The sequence below is a fragment of the Egretta garzetta genome, unplaced genomic scaffold (genome assembly GCF_000687185.1).
Source record: "Egretta garzetta isolate BGI_Z169 unplaced genomic scaffold, ASM68718v1 scaffold451, whole genome shotgun sequence".
NCBI classification, from domain to species: Eukaryota; Metazoa; Chordata; class Aves; order Pelecaniformes; family Ardeidae; genus Egretta; species Egretta garzetta.
Window position 1 is genome coordinate 372,352 of NW_009258552.1, and position 24,450 is coordinate 396,801.

The following is a 24,450-nucleotide window of genomic DNA, read 5'->3' on the forward strand; positions in this document are numbered from 1 at the left end:
TGGCCGGTGGCCATGCCAGTTCACCAGAGCTGATACTGTAGGGTGTCACGGTATGCAGTGGCCAAGGCGGTTTGTTAATCCTTTTCAGTGAGTAAAATGAACAAGCGAGAGTCCTCACAACTTCTGTTGGACTTCAAAATAAATTTAAAACCCCCCAATATTTCCAGCGTTTGCTTCATAGGGACGTATCGGCAAGTGAGCTTTCCCCTTGAGCTTGGAGGTAGTAGCCAGTATCTGGACGTGTAAGCAGAGCATGAACCTGGGAGCAGAAAACAACGTCGAGGAATAATGGGGAATAGGGGCTGGAGACACCATCAAGCCTGGGAACGATGCCGTGAAGCCAATCAAAACGAAACAACGCATGGTGAATTTTTCTGTTCACTACAAACTCCACAGAAGTGGCCGCTGGGCTGTTGCTGCTCAAGCCCTGCTCCTGGCTGTGGGTGCTGGTGTCAGGTGTGAGCCTGCAGGGTTGCAGCCCTTGCCAAAGCTACATCAGCGATAATGAGGGGCTTACTCAGTTTTATGTTTCTGGGTGCTAACAGTTACTGCAACCCAAGACGTGAACATGATATTTTAGGAAAGAAATATATATAAAAAAAAGAAACTATAATCAAGAGGTAGATCTGGTCAGCACAAATTTTTATGCAGCCTCAAATGCCAGCCTCAGCTGAAAACAAAAATACAAATATATTAACAAAAAAATTAAAAGTTGTGACTGTAGTAGATTTAGTCAGATAAACGTGGCCAAAGAGTATTCAAAGGATAAATCTTTATGGAACATCTGCCTACATAAATAAAATATATAAATCCAAGCTTACCCAAACAGTGATGTTCTGGAGAGGAAAGGATAAAATTAACCTAGCAGAACAGCGAACATAGCAAGTAACTGCAAAACCGTTATAGACAGTTAACAGCAAAGGATGCTAGAGCTTATAGGAGGTATTTTACAAATGAGTTATTAGAAGATGATTGCTGATGAAAATTAGGGCAAATTTTATCCAGAGATATTAAACCTGAACTTGGATATCAAGTTCATGAATTCATAGCAGCAAAAATCCATCTATGCATTTCAATAAATGCATTTGTAAAAAGCAAAACTTGGGGACACCTTTAATGTTTTGAGTTTGATGGTGGGAAGAAATTGTGTTGAAAAGCCCGGAGGAGGAGGAGGAGGAGGAGAAGAAGAAGAAGGAGAAGAAGAAGAAGAAGAGGAAGAGGAAGATATGGTGCTTCTGCTTTGGCCAAATGCAGGCACATGAAATGCAGCTGATGAACTTTTGGCTCAGCATCTGTGTGAAGCCAGGTAGCGAAGCCTTCAGCAGTTCAGCGCTCATTAGCTGTGGTTAAGACGAGCCTCTGGGGGTCCTGCCCTGATGACATTCGGCATTCGTACGGGAGCGACCCTCCGAGGTGCCACAGCCCTGGCCAAAGCGAGGAGGTGTCCATGGCTGCATGAGACATCGGCTGTTAGAAATCTCTGTAGTGCTCAAGTGAAGAAAAACACTGTAAAATCCACAGCTGAGGAGTAACGCTGACAAGGTCACTGACGTTCAGAGGTCTTAGTTGCTCGGCATATACCGTCATGGGCCAGGACCTGCAGGAAGGGGTCAAGAGCGCCTGAACCATGTATTGCTCAGGGTGGACAACGCTGGGTTAAAGAAAATACACCTTGAAAGAAAGGGTCCAGTGCCAAAAGAGCTCTTCTCTGGGGAGCAGAGGCTGAATTATGAGTACGGGTGAACTGGAATGAGTACACGTGGACAGGTCCACTGGAAGCATCTTATGAGGGCTGCTGTGGTGCTGAGCAGATGTACTTTGAGTCAAGTTTGTCTCTGAATTACTTTCTGCATCCCATGCAGCTGGAAGTGTCACTGACCTGAACTCTCAAGTACGTGACCCAGTACTTAAAAATAGCCTCGAAAGCATAGAATGCAAAAAGGTTCCAGCTTAGGGCAATGCATGGTAACTCTCCGGGTGATTGAGAAGAGCCCAGACTCATACTGCTGGTGGGAAGCGAGGAGAGGCTGGGCTGTGCCAGGCACATCCTATGCCTTCGGTAACAGCATGTCGGAGGGCAGGACAGGAGATGGAGGGAAACAACGCTCTGGAAAATATTTGGTGTTGTTGAGGCAAATTGCTGCCATAGTAAGGGACTGAAAGAAGTGGCAAAACAGAAATAGTCTGCATGGAACTAAAGCAGGCATGTTTTCAAAAGCTGGCACTCAGAACATATTTATTGAGTAGATTAGACCGGTGATTGGCACTGTGGCTTTCGTTTGGTCCGTTGCTGAGATTTCTTTGGGTTTTTTTTCCAGGGCGCTGGGGTTTTTAAGAGCATAAATGGAAGACAGGCAGTAAGCCCGTCTGCTGTGGTTTGATGGCAGCAGCTTACCCTTAATTAATGACTGGGGGGGGGAGTTTTAGTATTAAAAATAAACTAGATTTGCTATCAACATGTGATTCTGTCAAGATATTCTCAAGGTGGCTGTTAAAACTCTCCATTTCTTTTTGCCTGTAAGTGTGGGAAGTGCATTTCCCCCCTTTGAATGTTTTCATGTGCCTCCATAGTGCTTGCAACCCTGGTCTTGCAGCTGTGATCCAGGAGCCTCTTGAGTCTGCTGAAGTCATTTGGAAATCCAGCGAAAGACAGGGAACTTGGGCTCTGATGCAGAAGCAGTGCTGGTATTTAGTAAATTTAAAAAAAAAAAAGATTATGTAAAACAGTTTCCAGATTCTGTCAGTGCACATGTACAAAACCAGAAAATGTATTCATTCATGTTATCTCTGAAGTAATCTGGATATTGTGTGTCGTCTTAATGACCGATCATTAAAATTTGTCTTTAAAATGAGTGTGAGACAAGGAATGTTGTGACAGCAAAACCCAGTCTATAAAGCTCATGGCTGACTCAGGTGGCTGAGCGGAGAACGGCTCCATGGCTTGAGGAATGTACGAATGACAGAGAACTGAGAGAGAAACACTGAATGAACAAAGACGTACTAAAAACGAATGATCTCCTGTAAAGCAGAGTTTGTCACCGGGAAACGGAGGTCAGTCGAACGCAGTTGTGCTGTATGTGTGGTCCCCTCCCTGCAGCGGCTTTCGAGCCTGTGGGCTCATTGCAGCCAGGAGCAGTGCCCAGGAAAGGTGGGAAGTTTCTGTGGGATCATGAAAAGGTGCCACCAAGTCAACTGAGGTGCTGAAATAGGTAATCGATCCATTATATCTTGGAAAGTTTGCACGGGGGAAATACTCCCAGCATGGAAGATGCCAGCCTGAGAACTCAGTTAACTAAGACACAGTGTCCCACAAGACAGGAATCTGTAGGAGACCAGGCCACTCACAGAATGATGTTTGGGGGTTTTAGTGTTTAATATGTACCAGTCTAAGCAGATAATGCTGCAACACGAGTGAAACCTCCCTTCACACCGGGGCTCGGGGCAGCGGAGCTGCTGAATGGCACCCAGGGAGGTTTGGCCTTGGGCTGGTACTTGGCAGAGCAGCCGGCATCACCCACCCCAAGGCCTGTTGTTTGTTTTGAACATTAACTTGGACCGATTTACAAATGGGTTGCAATAAAACTGGAGTGGACCTTTGCTTTTGGCTCTGGCACTGCATTGTCTTGCTTTGTTTTTGTTCTGCAGGACAGTGCAGCCGCATCTTCCCTCCCCAGCTCGGCACGCTACAGATCATCCACGGCAACGGCACAGCTGTGGGGACAGTGATAGCATTCCAGTGCTCTGCCGATCACCAGCTGGAGGGACCAGGCGTCATCACCTGCATTTGGAAAGGGAACAGTACCCAGTGGACGGCTGGAGCGCCCTCCTGCAAGCGTAAGGTTCTTCCCAAGCCATTGCCAGTACCTTTGGGCTGCACTGTGTTTATTTTGCCCTTCCTATCCCCTACAACATTCGGATTAATTCTATACATCCGTGCAAGGAAAAAGACAAATTCAGTTTCCTTCAGAGCTGCCCCCACTGCCTGCAGTTGTGCTCTGTGTGCGTTCTGACATCATTCATTACCATGACACAGAGGAGACTTGGTTGAGTTTATGCCTGGTCTCACATCACCGACCCTGGAGGTGTTGCACCCAGAACAACTGTGGCTCTGTAGCTACAAGCTGTACTCTTCTGTAGAAGCAGTACAGACGTGACCAAGGAACGTGGAAGCATATTTGCACACCCTCTAATCTCCTGGCATTCTCTTCTGAAGATATTTTTGCTGTAGAAGAAACACAGTGATGTTTTTTGAACAATTTTAGGTCGCTGCCTGTGGGCAGCCACATGGGGAAGTTACTGTATTGACAAATAGCATTTGAATGGCAACAACATTAAGTACCTTTCCTGCTGTGTCCTTCCTATTTATTTGAAGGTTGTTAGTAATTTGAGTAGGAAGTAGGCCTGAGCCCAACACGGCACCTCAGAGCCTTGAGAAGTCCCAGTCCGCATCTCAGACCCTGTATCACATTCAGTCACTGGTAGATGCGTGGCTCTTTGAGGCACTTGCTGCTCTCTCACCAGCTCAGCTATTCTTACCTCTCATTTGAGAGATCCCATTAAAGAAAAAAATTAGCTAAATCCTCCCCTCTGGAGGCTGCAGAAATGTAAAGCTCTGTGTGGAGCTCAGCTGAGCCATTCCTGATGCTGGTTATCCTGGTGTTGGAAGAACGAGACGAGTTTGGAAGCAAGATGCACTTAGCGCTCCGGATGCGTTGGCAGAGACTTGCGTTAGCTGTGCCCCGCCATGTTCCCGCTCCCCCTCTTGTCTGAATAATTCATTTCTGGCACCAGGTCACTGTGAAGGCTCAGCCCTGCAGAAACTGTCCCTTCCATCCCACATCCGTCCCCAGACGGAGGAAGACTTGTTGTTCCCTGCTTGCCAAACAGCATGTAATGATACAGAAATCCCCTTGCTCTGAAGGGCTTCTTTAAAGCCATTTACCCTGCCAGTATTGGTTTTGCAGCTCCACTCTTTGTTAACAATTGCTTCCAAGAGTCTGCTAGCTCATCTGCATTTGACACGCTGACAAAGTTGGGCTTTTTAGCCACTGCAGCGCTAAAGGCATTGTGTTTAATTAGTTGCAGTGGTAAAATACTTGTGAACAATTCATGAGTCGCTTATAAACCAGAGAGTTTTAAATAGCCCCGTCTGAGGCTTGCGTAGCTCTAAGCTGAAGCCAAGATACTCTGGTATCTTGACACACACTAACGTGCAAGTCCTCACTGAACTATTATTAGCAGAAGTGTGAAGCAGGTAGGTTTCATTGTGGTTTAATGAAAATGGGAAAGATAAATTCATGGGCTGACCGTAGAAACGTGCTTCTGTGTTTGCTTTGCCGCAGCCATATCGAAGTATGAGACGTTCGGGTTCAAGGTCGCAGTGATTGCCTCCATCGTGAGCTGTGCCGTCATTCTGCTGATGTCCATGGCTTTTTTAACTTGTTGTCTTATCAAGTGCGTGAAGAAAAGTGAAAGGAGGAGGACTCAAAGGTATGTCCAGAAAAGTACTGTACATCATATGAACCCCGTTGCTGTGATAGCAGAGAGCTTCCGAGGACTTGATGCTCACACCACCACCATGATGTTAATTACTTAAAATCCTTAATTTGTAGGTTAGGCTTCAGGCATGGAAAGACTTGGATTTCCAGGCTATTTAGGCACCTAATGTCCATTAATACCGGGTGACCTCAGCGGGCCTGGGCAGATCTGGATTTACCCAGTATTAAGCAGAAGCTGAACACACAAGTCCTATTTGCTGGCCCAGTCTTTCTCTCTGTAAATTACTTAAGATTGGCTGTGTTTCCCCTTCCTCTCTCTCTTTCATTTTTTCCTTTGCTCTCCTGCTGGGAAAATTAATCTGCCCATGCCAAAACCATCAAAGTCCTCACCGTCTGCAAATCTGTCACCGCGCTGTGCTGGAAGGATGTAGGGTTTTGTCTTCTGCCTTGAAGCGCAAGACAGGGGGCAGGATTATAAATGGGCATGGGAAGAAGGAAAATTTACCAATCCAGTCTGTTATAATAACTCCGCGTGAAGAGTGGCTGGGTGGCCCCATCCAGCTGTCCCCAAAGCTGTTGTTCATGAGGGCATCCGTCCGAAGTCACCCACTGCAGGTGGCTTTCCATGGGCCGCCCTCCCGCTTCTCCCGCTCCCGGTTCCCACCCCTGCCCTCCCGCCCGGCAGCAAGCTGTGCCGCTGGCTGATTCCGAGCCTCCCCTTGCACCAGGGAAGCATTTGGAGGGAGATGGGGGAGCAGTGGAGATGAGGGAGGACAGGAGGGGAGGTCTCTCTGCTCTGAGCTCTGTTCTACCCAGAGCTGCATGAGAACCAGCTTAGGGGGGACATTCTGTTGTTTTGAAATCTGATTGTAAACAAAATACAGACTTGCTATTTCCCTTGGAAGACTTTTGTGAGGCAAAAAAGAGTCTTTGGTGTCATTTGTAATATTGGCTTTTCACTGATCGCATCAAATAATTTTTGAAATGAAAGGGTTGACTGGCACTTTTTGAATCACTGCTTTTCTTTTTGATAAGACTATTCATATCAAAGTCGTTGTTTTTCATTTATTTTAAATGGAGTTTTGTCCAAACAAGCTGCTCACGTGACTTTGACGCTGGATATTTTTCTCTTACAAAAGAGAAGCCCTTCACACCAGATGTTTTGACCTGGTTCTGTCATCAGGACATAAAATTATTCCCTTTGCTGGGAGCTCCTCAGTCCCCTGCTGTCCTCCGTCCTCCCCTCGCTGCCTCTGAAGGGACTGCCCCAACCTGGCTGCTCTGGGGGGAACCGGGGAGCACTGCAGGCATCATGGGCCTGGCCCTGCTGATGGAAAGCAACTGAGGTGATGGAGAGACCGTCCGTGGCAGGCAAGGAGGAGTGTGCATTTCATATACGTACATACAGGAGTAACACACCCCAGTGTGCAATGTGCTGACCCGCTGCCAGCGTGGCAGAGCCCCAGGTGCAGCGGTGGCGTGGCTGCCGCTGGCAGCGCCCGAGGGCATGAAGGTCTGCATGTGGAGAGGATCCCTCCCATGAGGTCACTCAATGTGGTTGGAAAATGTGGATCGGCTTTTGGATGTGCAGGGCATTAACCTGAAGAGAAGCCGTGGGTTTGTAACTGAATGCACAGTGAGAATAGTTGGTAGGCGATTAGTTAAATAAGTGTCTGTCTGTTGGACCATCGCTGAAAGAAAATGGAGTCTGTACCCCTGGAGTGGGGGGGATGCCCTCATCTTGCCTTAACTTTGAAGTCTGCCCGTCTGCTGTTCTGGCTCTTTCAGTCAGTCTGCTAGAGGGGATCGCCTCTGCCTACAAACTTCTCTTGTAAGGTCTCTGTCCCGTAGTCTCAGAAGTGCCATCTTGTGTTTTGCCCTTGCATATGGAGAGGACAAAGGCTGCTGAAAGTCCTCGCCTAATGTGGCCTCCTCGCAGACCCCATCCCACCGTGTGAGCATAACAGCCGATTTCTTTGGTAGTGGCAGGATTGCATCCCAGAAGGACAGAAATGCCACCAAAATCAGCACCGCCAGCCCTCACAATTTGATCTTGCCCCATCAGCTGGTGTGAATGTCTGTGATTATGTGAATCTTCTTTTAAAAACAAGAAAAGAAATTGTGATTGTTTGGGGTTTTTTTTGCCCCAGGGTTGTAGAGAGCAGCATGAAAAGCACCTTGAGCATTTCCGAAAGGAAATCCCAAAGGCAGCCAAATTTGCCCTGCTCTTAATGAAGGGAACATTGCCCGTCTCCTCCGTTTTTCACCCTTTCAACCTGCTCGGTGATTTTTGAACCCTCAGGAAAGGCAGTGCTGTGAAAATTCACAAAAGTACTTTTTTTTTTTTTTTTAAATAATTTATTCCATAAAATGGGGATGGCCTTTGGATGTACAGCAGGATCTGGCCTGCCGCGTGCCACTGATGGAGATCCATGAGGACACTGACACAACAGCGTGCCCAAAGTGACTTTCCCTGTTACCTGGAGGCTCAAAATCCACTGAATCAAACTGACATAACTACTGGGGGGTTGTTTCTTTGAACTACCCACAGGTGCTCAGGAGAAAATTGCTCTTTTTTTTGGATGTTTGCTTGGGTTTTTGAGGATAATATTGAATACAATATTTATGCTATTTAAGACCCCCCCACACCTTAAGGTATTTAAGTCTCTGAAAATTTGGCTTGCACTGGAAGTTCAGCCCATGTCTCAGTGCTGTCTTCAGTAAGCCTGGGTTTAGATTTAAGCTCCGGTGAGTTGGGGCTGTGGTCAGGTGGACGTGGACGCGCAGATTACGGCCGCTTATCACAGCGATGTGTTTCACCCCTTGCTTTATTCACAGAGAGATGCAGCTGTGGTACCAGCTCAGAACAGAAGAAATAGAGCACATGCAAGCTGCCTACTTTGGTTTTAAAGGAAGAAACAACAACAACAACAATAAGAAACTCAGGAATAAACCTGGATTTGATGACATGACTAATGTGGCGTATGATAACCAAGGCTTCTACAGGTAAGGCTGTTAATATGTAGTGTGTTTGAATGAGTTTGTTGAAGAAATTTTAGGAGGAGGGTTCCTCAAAAATGCATTTTAAAGGGGTGCCCCTGCAGAGGACATGGTGCCAGTGGATTGCCAGGGCTTGCCCTTGAACTTGCCCATCTTGTGGGGAATCAACGTTGCCAAAAGGTGAGAGAAGCCGAGCATGAGCTCTGTCCTCACAGCTGCTTCCATCCGTCCCCAGCAGTGCCTGGTTAAGCCTGGCCTGCAGGGAGGTTGTACCAAGGTAACTGGAGAGAGGTTTTTAATTGACTTTGTTAACTGGATGCTAAACTGCAGCAGGGACAGCACCGCTCTCCGTGGGTTGCTGGGATCAAGGTGCTGGCTCGCCCCAGAGCGGAGCTGGACAAGGATGCCTGGGGCTGCAGCATGGCTCAGGGCGAGCACCACGTTCATCCCTAGGTGGCCAAGAAAGCCCTCTGGACAAACACCATTCCGTTACCAAGGTGTGCAGGACAAAACCCTGGGATCCTCATCCCCTCAGCGGTGTGAATGCCCGCAGTGGGAGAGCCCTGATCCCGGGCAGTCTGGAGAGGTGTCCAGGATGAAATGGAGCGCGTCACGTACTGTGGGTGCGCAATGGCGGGCATAGGGGGTTCCCATGTCAGCTCAAAGTCACCTCCGAGAGTGCCCAGATGTGTTCTGCTGGCTGTGGTGTTGCCAGCAAAAGAAAAACAGAAAAAAGAGTATGTGTTAAATTCCAATCGCTGTTTTGCTATTACCACTCATATCAACACATGTCATCATGTCTTTTATGTCCTCTGGGTTCTGCTGTGTTGTCGGGTACGATAATACACAGCACAAGCCTTGTTTGCTTTTAATCCACTGCTCACTTCTACAGCTTTTGTGTACAGCAGTGTTCGTGATTTGTAGCGCTTACCTGCAGAAAGCAATGTTATGCAGATTATAAACCTGCTTCCATGTCATGGTGCAGCTGGAAATTACATTCAAATGGAGCACTCACACAGAAGCGTAATCAGCTCCCAGCTTTGGGTGATTTCAGAAAGATGTATAAAGCTAATTAAATGCTGATTATAACCTAAACAGTTTTTAGAAGACTGAGGATGCAATTTTTAATTTTGGGCAACTTCAACCTGCTGCAAAGTTAATGTTTTGTGTTAAGTGTAAGCTGCTTTTAAAATAATACAGCTAAACTTAGGAAGGGCTGTGAACAGGTTAGTGCTCTGCTGGAGCCTTGAGCTCCTTCTGGGCTTTTATCTGCACCACTCCACGAGGCAGAAGCTGCTGTATGGTGTTCACCAAATTCTGGACACTTTTTCTTAACTGCAAGTTAGCAGGGAGTATTCAGTTCTTCTGGATAAGCAGCTTCCCTGGGGCCAGAAGTCAACAAGTTTATTATTTCTTTAGAAAACTGGAGAACGTATAAGCTTCAGCAGGGAATTGCAGAGGGCAGGAGGAGGGAAGCCTGCGCACTGTTTTTGTCCTATGTAGAACCATGCACACGCTGTGTTCAATGCTGGTGCACGCACCCACCGCCCGACGCACGAGGTCGGCTGCCAGCCCAGGCCTACCTTATCTCCAGCGTGCAGAGGTGCAGTGGCCCTGGCTAATAGCTAGCCAGAGCAAAAACCCGCTGGGAGGGGAGGTAGATTCGCCTGTGTGCCCGGAGCCAAGTCTGTCCCTCTCTCACGTGGAGAATGGGTGCTGCTTCTCATTGGAGACCGAAATGGCACTGAAGGTGTTACAGACCCTGAGTAAAACGGTCTTGGAATTGCTGTAAGAACAGGTGTGACCCTTTATCAGTTTGTTCCTATTCTTCGCTCACATACAGCATATTTCATCCAGGTTAGTACAAGGTGCTATTTCCCGGCCAGTTCTGTTAAATGGGTATGTGCACAGCATGAGACGTGGGAACGCTGTTAAGTATCTCATGCCAACTCTTCAAGACAATAAATGATCCGTCAGCTTTGTGTCTCACTTGCAAGGCTTATTTTTCGTGCGTAGCAAATTGGGCCAAGTTTCATCATCCTGTGCACATCCAGCTTCCTGGGAACGGCAGGACAGTGTAGGCAAATCCTTGGGGAGCTGCAAACACAAAGCTGGCTTATGCTGGGGAGAGCGGCACGAGGGGACGTGTTTACTACCTGGAGTACTCCCTTCTCCATTTACCCTGAAGGGGACGTGTTGGCAGCCTGTGCTTGAAGGAAATCTCAAAGTATGGGGGTGTTGCAGCTGTGGTGGAGCTCTCACAGCGTTGATTGTCTGAGAGAATAAATAAGAGGCATTGGAAAAAAAGCAGCAAAACTGAGGACAAGCAAGCCTGAAAGCAAGCTTCTGCGTATTGCTGCATGCATGGGAACCAAAGCGTGCGCCCATGGTCACCAGCAAGCCAGAAGATAATTTAACCAAGGCTCCTCAGGGAAGGTTCAGACTTGCCATGAGGAAGCATTTCTTCACCCAGAGGGTGGTCAGACCCTGGAACAGGCTTCCCAGAGAGGGGGTCAATGCCCCAAGCCTCCCAGTGCTCAAGAGGCATTTGGATGGTGCCCTTAATAACGTGCTTTAACTTTTGGTCAGCCCTGAATTGGTCAGGCAGTTGGACCAGGTGATCTTTGTCGGCCCCTTCCAGCTGAAGAACTCCTGTTCTGTTCTGTCCTATCCTATCCTATCCAAACCTATTCTTGTGTTAATGTTTCAGACATTTGAAGGAATTTGAGCAATGTATCGCGAGGCCTCTGAGCAAATCGGGAATCCTCCTTTGTTTTTCTAACAGGTATCTCTCCTAGGAAGCATGGGAGGCTGATGGTTCTCTGCCTGCCTTTTTCAGGGCTGCTGTCCGTGTGGTTCTCTGTGGTACAGCCATGGGAAGTGGCTTTGCAACCCACTTAGGAGGGGAAGGCTGAGAGAGGAGCGGGGCCCTTGGCTGAGAAAGGAGTGGGTGGCGGCTTGGCAATTTGTGTTGTCTTCATGATGGTGTTTCCTTTTCTTAAAGAAAACTGTGCTGCTACTTCCTCAGAGTGTATGAAGTACCTGGAAGGGCGACAACTCCTCCCCTCCTGAGAAAGAACCTCCTGAGTATATCTTGGCCTGTTTTTGACTAGAAAAGGTTGTAGGTCATGCTGCTTTTCAGACTTAATTGAAATAGATTTAGAGATTAACTAGAGATTAACGTTTTGATTCACCACTTCAAGAATCAAAAATACTGCAAGAACAAAGAAAATAAAAAGCCAATTCTTTGAGGTAAGCCAGCATAAAATAAGAGGAAAAGCCAGTTCTTTCAGACAGGTAAGATACTTGTTATGGTTTACAGAGTAATTCAGGATTAAAAAAATACCATCTGTTAAGTGGGTGCCTTAGTATGCCGATGAGGTAATTCTGGCTGTAACGAGGTGACATAACGTGGATGCAGAATGCTGGTGTATGGAAGCCATCAGTGATGCAGAAGAGTAGAACCTGCTGGAGAGTAGAAACTCCAGCGTGCTGTGCCGGACCCCACTGCCACAAAATGAGATCTTTTTCCCCTCCTGTTTGAAGCATGGAACAAATGTGATAATTATATAGTTTTGCAGGGAAATGTCAAATTTTAGTGGCAACTACCCTAATTATAACGAGCCCCACTCTGGCTTCCTGGCTGCCTAAACAAATTGCTTTAAAGCGCTGGGAAATATCTCTACAAATATGTAGGATCATTAACGACAGAGTGCAGTCACTGTTGATGCCACCTCTTGCATTTGGAGGCAAGGAATCATAATGAGGATAAAAGTGCCGATTTTTAGCAGAAAGTCTTACATGCAGGAGCTGCAAGCATTTACAGCGTATTTGCTCTGCTAAAATATTTGAAGAGCTAACTAATAGTGAGCAGGGAAGGCCGAGCTAGAAGGCACGGGGCTGCTGGGAGGGACGTGTTTTCTGCAGCGTTGCTTCTCAGAAGTTTAGAGCACAGAGCAGAGATCGCAGGTTGCTGTGTGATGCAGAGGTTTGGGACAGATTAGCAGGGGAAGAGGGTCTGTCATCTGGGGGAGGGCGATTAGCTGCGGCTCTGCACCACATAGGGAGGGGAGAACAATGTGCATGAACCTCCAAAGCAGGCCCCCGGGAGGATTGCTCGGCAAGGGCAGGGCTTGTCAACGCAGGGACACATGGGGACACGGCAGTATGTAACAGGAGAAAAGCCTGAAATCAGTAGGTTAGATTCTGCTTTCTTTAACATTGTAAGATTTAAAAGTCTTCCCAATTCTGCATGAGAATGAAACCAGGCTTGTTGGCATTGTTCATCCAGACCGTCCTGAAGGCAGCAGGGAGCAGCAGACAGGCCAGGGGTCGGACAGGCTCTGGGGGTCTCGCCGGGGAGTTCGGGCATCAGGTGACGTGAGTGACGCAGAGGAATGAGTGCTTGAGACGCTGTGCTGGGTCTAAGGTTTTTTGAAATGGGCACTCAACCCCTGCCTGGACGATGTCCTGTGCACCCTGCTCTGGATGACCCTGCTTGAGCAGGGGGGGTTGGACTGGGTGATCTCCGGAGGGCCCTTCCAACCCCTGCCATCCTGGGATTCTGGGATTCATCAGCTGCCTGAGCGGGCAGGTTGTCCTCTGTCCAGTGACAGGCACTGGGTACAATACTGGTGAAGAGAAGCTTAATGATGACTGTCCTTCCTCTGTGCCAGCTACTGGTGGTATTTGAGAGGTGGAGGTGAGTGCCAGTGAGAGACGATATTAAAGAAGCTGGTGTCGGGGAGCAGGGTCACACTGCCGTGGGCACAGGCATGCTCACACACCACCGTGGGTCAGCTGTAGCTGTTCCCAGGTGCATGGTTGGTACAGGTGGGTTGAGGCAAGTTTGGCTTTGGCATCCCCTGCCTGGAGAAAGGCAGAGAAACTGCAGCGGCTTGCTCATGACTCCCAAACTGAAACAGCAGCCTCCCCTTTTCCATTAAGTTGTCTCAGCCACGCCACTGGAAGAAACTGTAAAAATATGCACAAACTAGCTAAGGCACTGTGAGAGCAAACAGCAACCCCTTTCTGGCATGCAAGGATATTAAAGAACTGGGCACTCCCTGGCTTGAGCTGTAGCCTATTTGTACGCCAGCATGTGCAGAGAGCGAGCTGTCCCAGGAGAAGTGCAGATAGCTAATGATGAAAAAAGCCTGAGAGCGCTTGTTTCAGTTTGCATCAGCTTTCTCATTATGGTAAGACATGGCCACACCTAGGGAAGCCTCTGTTTTCTTTGCTTTTCCAGCCTTACAGTCCTGGAATCTGTCCTGGAGTAGGTACTCCCTTGACTCAGGGATGTGCTGTTGTTTTGCAAGGGGGAATTGATGGTCTAATATTTTCCACACTTCGGGAGAGCTGAGTTTGGCTGCACACTAACTCCTTTTCATCCACTGTCAGCTAAGATGACAACCCCAGAGGAACTAGTCCAGCTCAGAAACATGTCTGAAGAGCAGCAAAGGAACTTGGTGGGGTTTTTTTTTTCCCCTGGTGTGGAAGCATTTGGAAGAAGTTGTGCATTCCAAATCTGGGCTGTTTTGAGGTGAATTATTTTACACAGCTCTAGGCCAAGTTATAAAACGTTCTCTGTGAAGTAGCGGATCTGACTGCAGGAGCGAGTCAAATGGAAAAGCCCGTGTCTTGGTAGGTCTAAAGTCCTCCTTTCAGATATCCACTGCAGCTGGAGCATGTTATCAAGAAGAAAAATACCCTTCTGCAGAGAAACGGTCTGGCATGTTCTCCCACAGAAGGTATTTTTAGTACCTGAAATTTTTGTACCGGAGCCCTTTCTGCCTACAAGATGCATTTCCAGTGTACCTGGCACAAAGCAAACATGGACAATCCGACACCAAAGATGTCCAAGTGAAAAGGCTTTGCAAAAACCCCCAAAGGCAGCACGCCCTGAGGAGAGGCAGCTCGGCGTTTTCAGTCGATCCAGGAGGTCAGTGCAGGGCTGGTGAAACCAGCTCCTGGCTTTGGCCCCCACAATAACAGGAGATGGTCTTTTCTTTTTCTCTTTGATTTAGAGGCTGTAATCATTGCAGTTTTCCACTACCTTGTGTAAGGGGTTGCAAGAAAGGTGCAAATCAGAAACTCGTGTTGCTCTAAAAAATGTCCCTGCCCATCCAGGCTTGCCGAGGAGCATGGCTGGAAGCCCAAGGACCTTCTAGAAGTATGGACAAGGTGGGATGGGACACTTGACCACATTCCCACCTTGCCCTCTGCCCCCTCGAGGGCACTTTCCCCGCTGCTTTTCCCCTCTGACCACCTAAGTAGAAGAGATTAAAAAGCTGAAGGATCTGATGCTCTTCCCCTAGCGGGATGGCGTGGTGCAGGTTTACCACGGTGAAAGGGGACAACAGTTGCAGAAAAACCCATGTTGAGAGACGAGCTGCTGCAAAGCTCAATGGAAAACAGAGGTAGAACAAGAAAAATCCACCAGGACACCTAGAATGACTGACAGGAGAGGCATCAGTGGGAGGATTAGGGGTGGTGCAAAACATCTACTACACCAGTGACTTAGTGTAAGACTGCTAGGGGTCCTGGGGAAGCCAGTTCATCTGGGTGAAGGCTTTTGCAGGTCAGCAGTCTCAGCAGCGAGCCGGACTCTTTGCTCCCTCCAAACCATCCATGCATTTTCTTTTATGATGGGCCTCGCTGTCAGAAGTCACTCTCCTCTGCCTGGAAGCTTGGGAGTGCAGAGCTCAGCCCTGCCCAGGTCGGTGGTGCAGGCACAGGATGATTGCACAGCCTGGGCAGGTGTGGATGTGGCCCCGCTCCGCGCCACGGCTTGAGCCCCCAGTGGCCCTCAGGGCTGCAGGGAGGTGCAGGACCCATCCCCACAGCGGGGTTTGAGACGTCGCTACATGAAGCATCCAGTGAGATGGCTGCAAAGAGGAAATGACCCCTTTGGTACGATTGTGCGTAATTAACACACTCCCCTACGCTTACCATGTTTGATCGTATGGCACTTAGGACCAGAGGGGAGGAGACCCAGCACGGGAGAGGGGCAGATTTCCTTTCTGAGCTTCTGTATAGATTATCCCCTGCCTTGAGTTGTCCCACCCTGAGCCTGGAGGCTCTTTCTAGTTTGTTATTACTGTGCTCTGTGTTCCCAGCTGCCACCTTTCAGAGACTAACACCTTCCCGTACCTTTCGACACGTGTATTTCAAAGAAAGATGAGGCAGGGGAAGTGAGCTGTGGTTTCATCTAGGGGCCCTGTCCCAAAGGGTAGGATCGCTGGCTGCTAAATTGTACCGATTTCTGAACTTCAGTCTCAATTACAACGAGCACAGAGGGTGTGTGCACAGCAACATGCACTTTCAATAAAGCTGCTATTGTTGTTTTCATAATGCTTCCACGATTACCCCAGGGTCCTGTACAAAGTCACCAGACATCCAGCAACAAAAAAGTCCCCTCCCACCCTCCAGTGCAAAGCGCTCTCTGCAGAGCCAGTGCTAGCAGCAGGCAGTGTCCTGGCGGTCCCGCTGCTCTGCGTTCTCACACTCCTCACATGTCTCATTAACGGTGTTTTCCCCTCCAGCTGGGAACAGCTCTCAAGTCACACAACGCAAACTTCCTGTGAAGCCTCTAAAACCCATCGACAAATGCAATGGTGGCTGCTCTGCTCCCCGGATGGCAGCTCAGACTTGAGCTGTCACATGGAGTCTGCCCTTGTCAAATGTGCTGTGCATCTCCGTGTGGCTTCTGCTCCCCGATGGCAAGCCGCAGGGGTGCTCAGATGATTCTGCTGTCGAACACAAAGTTACTTGAGGCTGCTGCCCCAGCGGCCCCAGGAGCAGGGGAGCTGGGGGCCTGGCAACACATGTGGGGCAAGCGACCTCTGTGCCAGCCCGGCCGGCAAACAGCTGCTGGGGAGTAACTGATGTCTCACAAAAGCCCACATGCTACAGTAACATGGCACAAACCCAGACGGGCCGTGCCTTCACACAAAGCCATGGGCTTAAAGCCAGCGGCACCCATGACGCCCCTTGCAGCCAAGTTCGATGCAGCTGACCCCATGCCCCCGCTCTCCTGAGCCAGTTGTGTGTAGGTTACTGAGCATCCTCGCCGCAGCTCTGCCGCCCCTGCCCACTGCCACTGCTGCTCTGCCCCTGCCGTCCACTGCTGGGCTGTTTGCTCCCTGGGTCAGTGGCCTGTGCTGGCTCACCCCTGCAGCCGGGCAAGCCCGCCCTGCCTGCTGCGGGGGGGCGGGGGGGGGGGGGGGGGGGCACCACATGCACGCGCAGCCGGCAAGCACAGAGCCCAGCCTGCAGTCCCCTCTGGGCCAGTCGCGGGCACAGGCACTGCTGGCAGTTCTGCAGAGCAACATCTCGAATCCCACTGAGGAGAGCTGGCTCTCCTCCCCGCAGCGCCCTGCTAACCGGGCCAGGACTTCCCTCCTGCACTGGTCCCAACCTTCCAGCATCCTTCATAATATCATCTAGATAGCGTAGCATTAAATTGAAGCTAGGACTCGTTTGATGGAAAACAAAGACATGCCCCAACCCGAGATGAAACCAACCTCGCAAGCCTTTCCAAGGTCTGCATCAGCTTGTAGAGAGATGCAGTTATTTGCCCCACTGCTGCCAACTGGTTTTAATGCTGGGAGAGGTGAGTCCATGTGTCATGGCACAAATAGTTTGCAAAATGCCTGATGTGCAAATAAAATGGATCGGAAAGTTCTGTATCCTCGCCAGAGCAAATGAAACACAAATAACAACTTTTTCCTTCATGCTTACAGGTTCCAGGAGGAGTGGACTCGAGACACGGAAGCTCCTGGGTGTTGCAAAGACAACAACCGTCTGCCCAAGCCAGCGCAGAGCAGCAGCGCGCCTGTGAAACACGCTGTGCCAGGACACGGTGCCACGGTGCAGACGGTGGATTCAATACATGTCGTCGAAGTCTACGGACATCAGGATAGTTACAACAAACTGAGCTGTTGGATACCTGGATAGCTGGTGTCTGAAATGTAACTGCTCCTCTGGACCAAAATGGTATTTGGATAGAAACATGTGCCTTAAAGACAACACAGTTAATTATTCCTATGAATTTGAACATTTTCTATATTCCAGGGTGGTTATTTAGCAGAAATGCTCCAAGGTCTGATACAAATAAAAGAAGTTACGTTGAGGCTGGCAGTCCGTAGCCGTTCTCTCCAGTGTGCTATGTACTGGGACCGTGGCAAAAGCATAATATCGTTCTTCCATATGCCTAGAGAGAAGCAGTAGCCAGTTGGTACCTTTGCCTCATACAGAATCACTGATGATAATTACACCTTAGTAAGACTGGACCCTTCTTTAAGCCAGTGTTTTTTGTAATCATTTCAGAATGAAAAATGCCCCGTATTTTTACACAGTAGTATGACAGAACTGCAATAAAATTTTGTTTTTAATTAAAAGCCCCCGTTGTTTTGTATCAGGAAGGCCTTTTTGTTCAGTTCATCTGCACATGGGGACCATGTGAGCCACGTGTTGCCCGGCGAGGGAGCTCCCCACGGACCCCCCAGCCGCAACCTGCATCCCAGCGTCTGAGAGCAGCACAGGCTCACGGGGGATGCAGCCTTCCTGGAGCGGCGTGGCTCATCCCCGTGGCAGCCCTCCTCATAAAGGGGTGATGTGGTTTTTGGAAACCTGCCACCTCTTCCTATTATTACTCTGTTCACTGTGTGAGGAAACAAGGCATTTTTTTCTTGTCTTATCTATTTTGAATAGTTAAGCAACTGATAGGCTCTTATTCTACTGTTGCATGCACACACATGTATATCATACAGCATAGTTATTTTTGTTCAGGTTGAAGCCTTATTTAGTCTCCTGTTACCAGCTGTCCCACTCCTGTCATGGAAATACAACCGTACAGCAAGCCCCAGTAGTTGTTTCATTGTGTGTCCTGCTTGTTATGAGTCAGGTATCCTCTCAAGACCTTCAGGGCTGAAGTTTTGGGTTTGAAATTAAAAGTACTATTGCTTGCTGGCAGGGCTAGAAGCACCCTGTTCCCAGAAGCCAACCCTATGGTGGGCTACATCCCCAGCAGCATGGCCAGAGGTGGGGGAGGGGATTCTGCCCCTCTGCTCCGCTCTGGTGAGACCCCCCTGGCGCCCTGCGTTCATCTCTGGAGCCCTCAGCACAGGACAGACAGGGACCTGCTGGAGTGGGGCCAGAGGAGGCCACAAAGGTGATCCAAGGGATGGAACAGCTCTGCAATGAAGACAGGCTGGGAGAGTTGGGGTTGTTCAGCCTGAAGAGAAGGCTGCAGGGAGACCTGATTGCAGCCTTTCAGTGCTTAAAGGGGGCCTATAGGAAAGAAAATCTTTTTAGTAGGGCCAGCTGTGACAGGCCAAGGGGTGATGGTTTTAAACTGAAACAGGGTAGGTTTAGACTGGATATATGGAAGATATTCTTTACAATGAGGGTGGTGAGACACTGGAACAGGTTGCCCAGAGAGGTGGTGGAGGCCCCATCCCTGGGAACATTCAAGGCCAGGTTGGAGGGGGCTGTGAGCAACCTGATCTGGTTAAAGGTGTCCCTGCTCCCTGCAGGGGGGTTGGATTGGGTGACCTCTAAAGGTCCCTTCCAATCCAAAGCGTTCTGTGATTCTATGATTCCATCCTGGCCATGCTTGGCAGAGATCAAAACCACATGCTTGAACTCCAGCTATGTGGGAGTCACAGCAAAGGAGCCGGGTTTGTTCCCCATAAGCTCAGTTCTATACGTTACAGCATTCTACAGCCCTGCAACGTGCTGCTTAGTGCGACAGTATAACGGATGTACTTCTCAACACTGGTTCCAACTAAGTCCTCAGTTCATGAAACTAATACTAGCCAATGTTGATCAGGACATATTTGTGCTGTGAACCATTGTGCCTGCAGATTTTCAGTGCCCGGCCAGGCCCAGCCAGCGTCTGTACCCAGGTGGGCACTTGCATCCCACCTGCAGAGTCGGCTTCTGCTGTGTGCGGGTCTGGCGCCAGCTCCATTGCCCATCCCATCGGCTGGGGGCCCCCCACCCCGCCGTGGGAGCATGCAAAGGGGTCAGAAGGGTTTTGAGAGGACGTGTTATAAAGTCTCGGGGCAAGGCAGCCCCAGGAGGGGCCCACTGGAGGCCCTTGCAGGGTGCCCTCAAGTGGAAAATCAGATGCAAGGATGTGAAATCTCTGCACAAAGCTATGCACGCCAGCCGTCACAGCGGCAGCTCTTCCCCGCTGCTGGTGTGGGACTTTCTGGCAGGGAAGCCAGGGCTGGCTGGGCTCTGGCCGCCAGAGGAAAGCACTCCTGGGTCCTGTTTGAGAACAACGGCTTGGAGAGCATCTGTGGTGAAGTCCACAGGTGGATGAAAATAGAACCAAAAGGTGTGAAAGGAGCATTGAGAGGAACAAAGTCTGGGAAAACCAGCCAAACATCTGAGACGCTCCTGTACAAATGGCTGGCATGTTAGAATTAAATGCAAAAAGCAGCTAAAGCCTTTCCACATTATAAAAGGTAGAACTTAGTAAGAATTACAGGTGCTTGTGAGACAAGTGATAGAACTAGGATCCTGGCATGGCAAGTGATAGCTTCTTCCAGGTAGGACAGGTGAGAAGAAAGGACTGTACGTTCTCTGCAGTTCAATGTGAGGCGAAATGCTCATTAGTTAATGTCTGCAGTTGGAGGGCAAAGGAGCCTGGGCGCTGGGTGTTCTGCACTGCTCTGCAGGTAGGAGGAGCTGGCAGAAGCTCACTGGGGGAGATAACAGAACCATCTTTAATATTGGGCGGCTTTATTTGCCTGATGCGCTGCTGGAGAAGTGTGCAACTGTCAGGAGCTGGATCGTACGCCTCGGTGGCTGTTTTATTTCTGAAGGTGGTGGGAAATGGGGTGGTGGTTGCCTCTGGCTACAGCAGGGAAAACCTTGTTAAAAGTCAGAAGTGACATTTGGGTGAACAGGAAAACAAGTGACATCGCATTTTTAAGGAAAGGAGGAAGAGCAGCAGGTAAAGGAAAATGGACTTCAAAAAGGCAAATCTGGACGTACCCAGATGAGACGCACAAAGGATCCGTGCAGGAACAATCTGATGGATGGAGCGCAGGGCAGATGGCAGTCCCTAGCAGGGAGTGTTTCAAGGCAAGCAAACAGATGCAGAGGACAGCACAAATCTGGCACAGCTGCCTCGGGAGGTCCGAGGGCATGAAAACAAGAGCAGAAAAACTCAAACGTGGCAAATGACTGAGGAGCAGCACAGGAAGAGGCGAGCAGGCCTGTTCAGGAAGGTGAGGGAACGTGAGTTACAGCAAGCGAGGGAAACGAAAAACACAGCAGAAGAAACAGTAAAACTACAGGGAAGGTATTTATTGGGAAAAGCAAAAATGGGGACCCAGCGGTGACAACCACTTAATGTCTACTTTGGATTAGGCACCGCTGAAAATTTCACTGGTTAATGCAATGAATTTTAACATGGGACTAGGACTGCAGCCTGGAATAAGGCAAGAGAAAGATCACAAATACTGAGATAAATTGGATTCCTTGATGGAATTCATCCTAAAGCACTAAGGAACTCACTAGGCAATACCTGAACCATCACTGGTGCAGCTTCAGGGAACTGCAAGGGACAAGGGAGGTCTTAGAAGACGGGGAAGTTCAAATCTACCTTTGATAAGGGGAGAGCAGAGAACCTCCAAAAGTACCAGAATGAAGGTGCTTCTGATACCCAGGAGGAGCGTAGGACAAACGATTAACCAAGCAATTTGCAAAGAAGGCACATCCCAACCTGGGATTAAACAGAGCTGTAGGCATGGGAGGGAACTCTTCTCTTCTACTACTGATACCGTGCCTTGGTTTTTAAAAGCAGGTAAGGTACAGGTGTGACAGGTGGCCCAGGTATGCTCAATCCTGCCTCTGTGCAGCTCTTTGGAATTGCCTTCCTCTTCTACAGCTTTGCAATTATGTTGACTGGATTTAATGGTTTAGCTCCCTGGCATTTTCATTTCATCATGTGACTTTAAAATGCTATAATATGATTGCAAGTCAGGGAGCGAAACCAATTCTCTTGCTGGGATGTCTGGGTCAGCCAGCAGAGCGCATGAGAGGGGAGCCCGGTTGCCCTGCCCTAGAGGTGAGGCCATCGGAGTAATGTCCGACAGGGAAGAGTAAAGCCTGGAGATGGCAAGGACATCGCTAGCCATGCAAGCAACAGCCAAGGTAGGTGAGCGCACTGTCTGTCTGCCAGAGCACTGCATATCTGTCATTTATTTAGGCGTCTAACACAAGCGGCAGCAAAGTTACACAAGAAGATAAGGAAAAATACCCATACTGTTTTTGTAAGATTTGTGGCTCTCTTCCCCCCCTGGGGCTGTGCTTAGTTTATGACAGCTGCACCCCCTGGAGTTCGCTTTATTGCTCATGTAAACATTATTTATTGTCAGAAGGAAAGCGAGTGCTGTGCAGGAAGGAGATGAAAGCAGCTGAGAATCTAAAACAGCCATGTTTACAACAACCCTCATCTTAAGTTAACCCTTAAATGTTTGCCAGCCAGTGATTTCAAATGAATCCAGGCTCCCATTTCTGCTGCAGAAGACTTCCATTTTCTTGGGTGTTTTACAGAACTGATGGCTTGTGCTTAACGAACAAGTTAAAATGCTACAAACTACAGAAACAAGCACAAGACAGCCCTCCCCCCGCCCTCCCCGCCCCCGGACACGTATAATTTAATTGCTGTCTGTTACAATACGGCAGGATACTTCTTCACAGGTTAAAAACCTGGCAACAGCGTTTATCAGAGCAATTGCTTATTTGCATTCCCTCGCCCTGTGTTTTAAAACTCTTTACCCAGCGCAGGCAGCTCTGCGGAGGCTGTTGCACTGGTCGGGTGTTAAGCTTCAACTGCCTGAAGAAACCCAAAAGGCAGCTTTCAAGATTTTACAGAAATACTAAACAGGGCATGGTTTTTAGGGCAGCTGACATACTTTTTGTTGTAGGAGGGTATCTGGCCCTTGCTTCCTTTTAAAGGAAAATTCACTCTTTGAAACAGATGAAAGAAGGCGTTTGCCATGCTGGAAACATGGTGTGCCCCAGCCTGTGAGTGCCGGGCGCTCCACATGGGAAACCAGTGAACCTGCACCAGTCAAGTCCTTACAGAAATATTTCCTGCGGGGAACACCTACTTCTGCTTGTGGGATATCACAGGGTGTGCCAGATCCTGTGATTTTTGTCGCAAGTCTCATGATGTTTCTTGTTTTCTTAAGCCACGAACGGTAGAGTTGGATGAATATGTGAAAAGCACAGCTTCTATTTACAAATAAGTAAGGGTCTCCCACCTGCATTTGAAGGGAGATGTTTCGGTCCTGAAGTGTCGAACAACAGAAAAACACCCAAGTCTCTGATGGTAATGCCATGATCTGGGGGAGGCCCGAGTCATGATCCACGAACACTTGAGGCTGTCAAATGTATGGCCCTGACACATCCTCCATGGTTCTACAAGACTACATTTTGCTCTGGATGGAGCAATGAAGCTTGGGCTGGACATCAGAGAATCTACCGTAGGGTTAACACTGCTTTCACGGAGCTTTCCAGATGGATTTATGGGCATGCAGGCTTTCTCCTGGACACCTGCCCCATGGATATTACCCTGGAAGGCTCTAAATATCTTGTTTTCCTCAGGATGCTCTCCTGATGTCTGCCTAACTTTTGGTTATGGGCTACTATTGCTCAGGACCCAGAAAAGAGGCAGGACTGTGGAACTGGTGGAACGTGACCACCTGCAGGAGGAGGCCAATACCACCGGTCTGGCACGGGACGGCACAGGAAGGCAGGAGTCTTCTGCTTTATACCAGACACTGGCTGTAAGAACAGGTCATAAACGACTGACGGTTTGGGCTGGAGCAGAGGCAGAGGTCTCTAACAATTTTTCTTGCGAAACATCCCAGCCATCAGTGATGTCCTGGGATCCAAGCAACTGAATGAATCTGCTGTAACTCGTGGTCAGATGTTTTTGTCAGGCTTTTGCAACTATTTGGGGTTTTTTTAACAATGTCACACAGCACATCTTTTTAATAACTTTAATTAAATGGTAGATGTAATTGAATCTTCTGCTTGGAAGGACCAAGAAGAAAATTTGGCAACAATGCCAGCTGGTAGCTTGTGAAGTAATTTACATCATGGCCTCAAGTTGTGCCAGGGCAGGTTCGGGTTGGACATTGGGAAAAATTCCTTCCCCGAAAGGGCTCTCAAGCACTGGAAGGGGCTGCCCAGGGAAGGGGTCAAGTCCCCATCCCTGAGGGTATTTAAAAGCCGGGCAGACGAGGTGCTTAGGGTTTAGTGGTGGGATGGCAGGGTTAGGGGAATGGTTGGGCTTGATGATCTTAAAGGGCTTTTCCAACCTAAATGATTCTGTGGTTCTATGATCTTTTTATAACATTGATAGCTCAGCAAGAAGCTGTTAAACTGTGATGTGTATTTTGTTTTGTTTAGGGAAGTTTTGGGGAAGATCCACATAAACCCTACCTGGTGACAGCTGGAACTTCACGTCACCTGCAGAATTCACACTCTCTTTCCATACCTAGGGCAGTAGGTCTTGTGCCCAGGAAAAAACGCCTGAGGAAAGAGTAGAAAGTGACGTCACAAGGAGTGCCTTGCCCGTGGCAGACCCCCAGCCGCATGCTCCTCTGCCTTGCTTCGGAAAGGTGGCCACACTCGACTGCATCTGCAGGACATTTAATAACTGCTGAGAAGTTCAAGAACTTTTTTTTGGCTTGGGAGTAGGGTAGGGTAACTCATGGATGAGCAGAAGTCCAGCAAAGCTAGCGATATATATTTAAAATAACCCTGGGGCTTGTGTCGCCTCATCCTGGGCTTTTTCCCACATAAAACAGCTTGACAAGTCCAACCACAGGCAAGAGCCAGATCACAAGCTCCGATGGGGGTAAAGCAAGGCTCCTCTTAATAACATCTTGCTGTGGGGTGGAGCAGTCTTTTCAGATTT

At 48.9% G+C, this 24,450-nt stretch overlaps 1 protein-coding gene across 1 annotated transcript in view; it reads left to right on the top strand.

Moving 5' to 3' along the window:
* SUSD3 (sushi domain containing 3) overlaps positions 1–17,646 on the top strand; it is a 41,707-nt gene extending 24,061 nt beyond the window's left edge. The window contains exons 3-6 of the mRNA XM_035903316.1: positions 3,646–3,834; positions 5,343–5,490; positions 8,337–8,504; positions 17,243–17,646. Coding sequence (XP_035759209.1) covers positions 3,646–3,834; positions 5,343–5,490; positions 8,337–8,504; positions 17,243–17,456 — 719 coding nt within the window. The 3' untranslated portion in view covers positions 17,457–17,646. The remainder of the gene's footprint in view (positions 1–3,645; positions 3,835–5,342; positions 5,491–8,336; positions 8,505–17,242) is intronic.
* Positions 17,647–24,450: the final 6,804 nt, after the last annotated feature.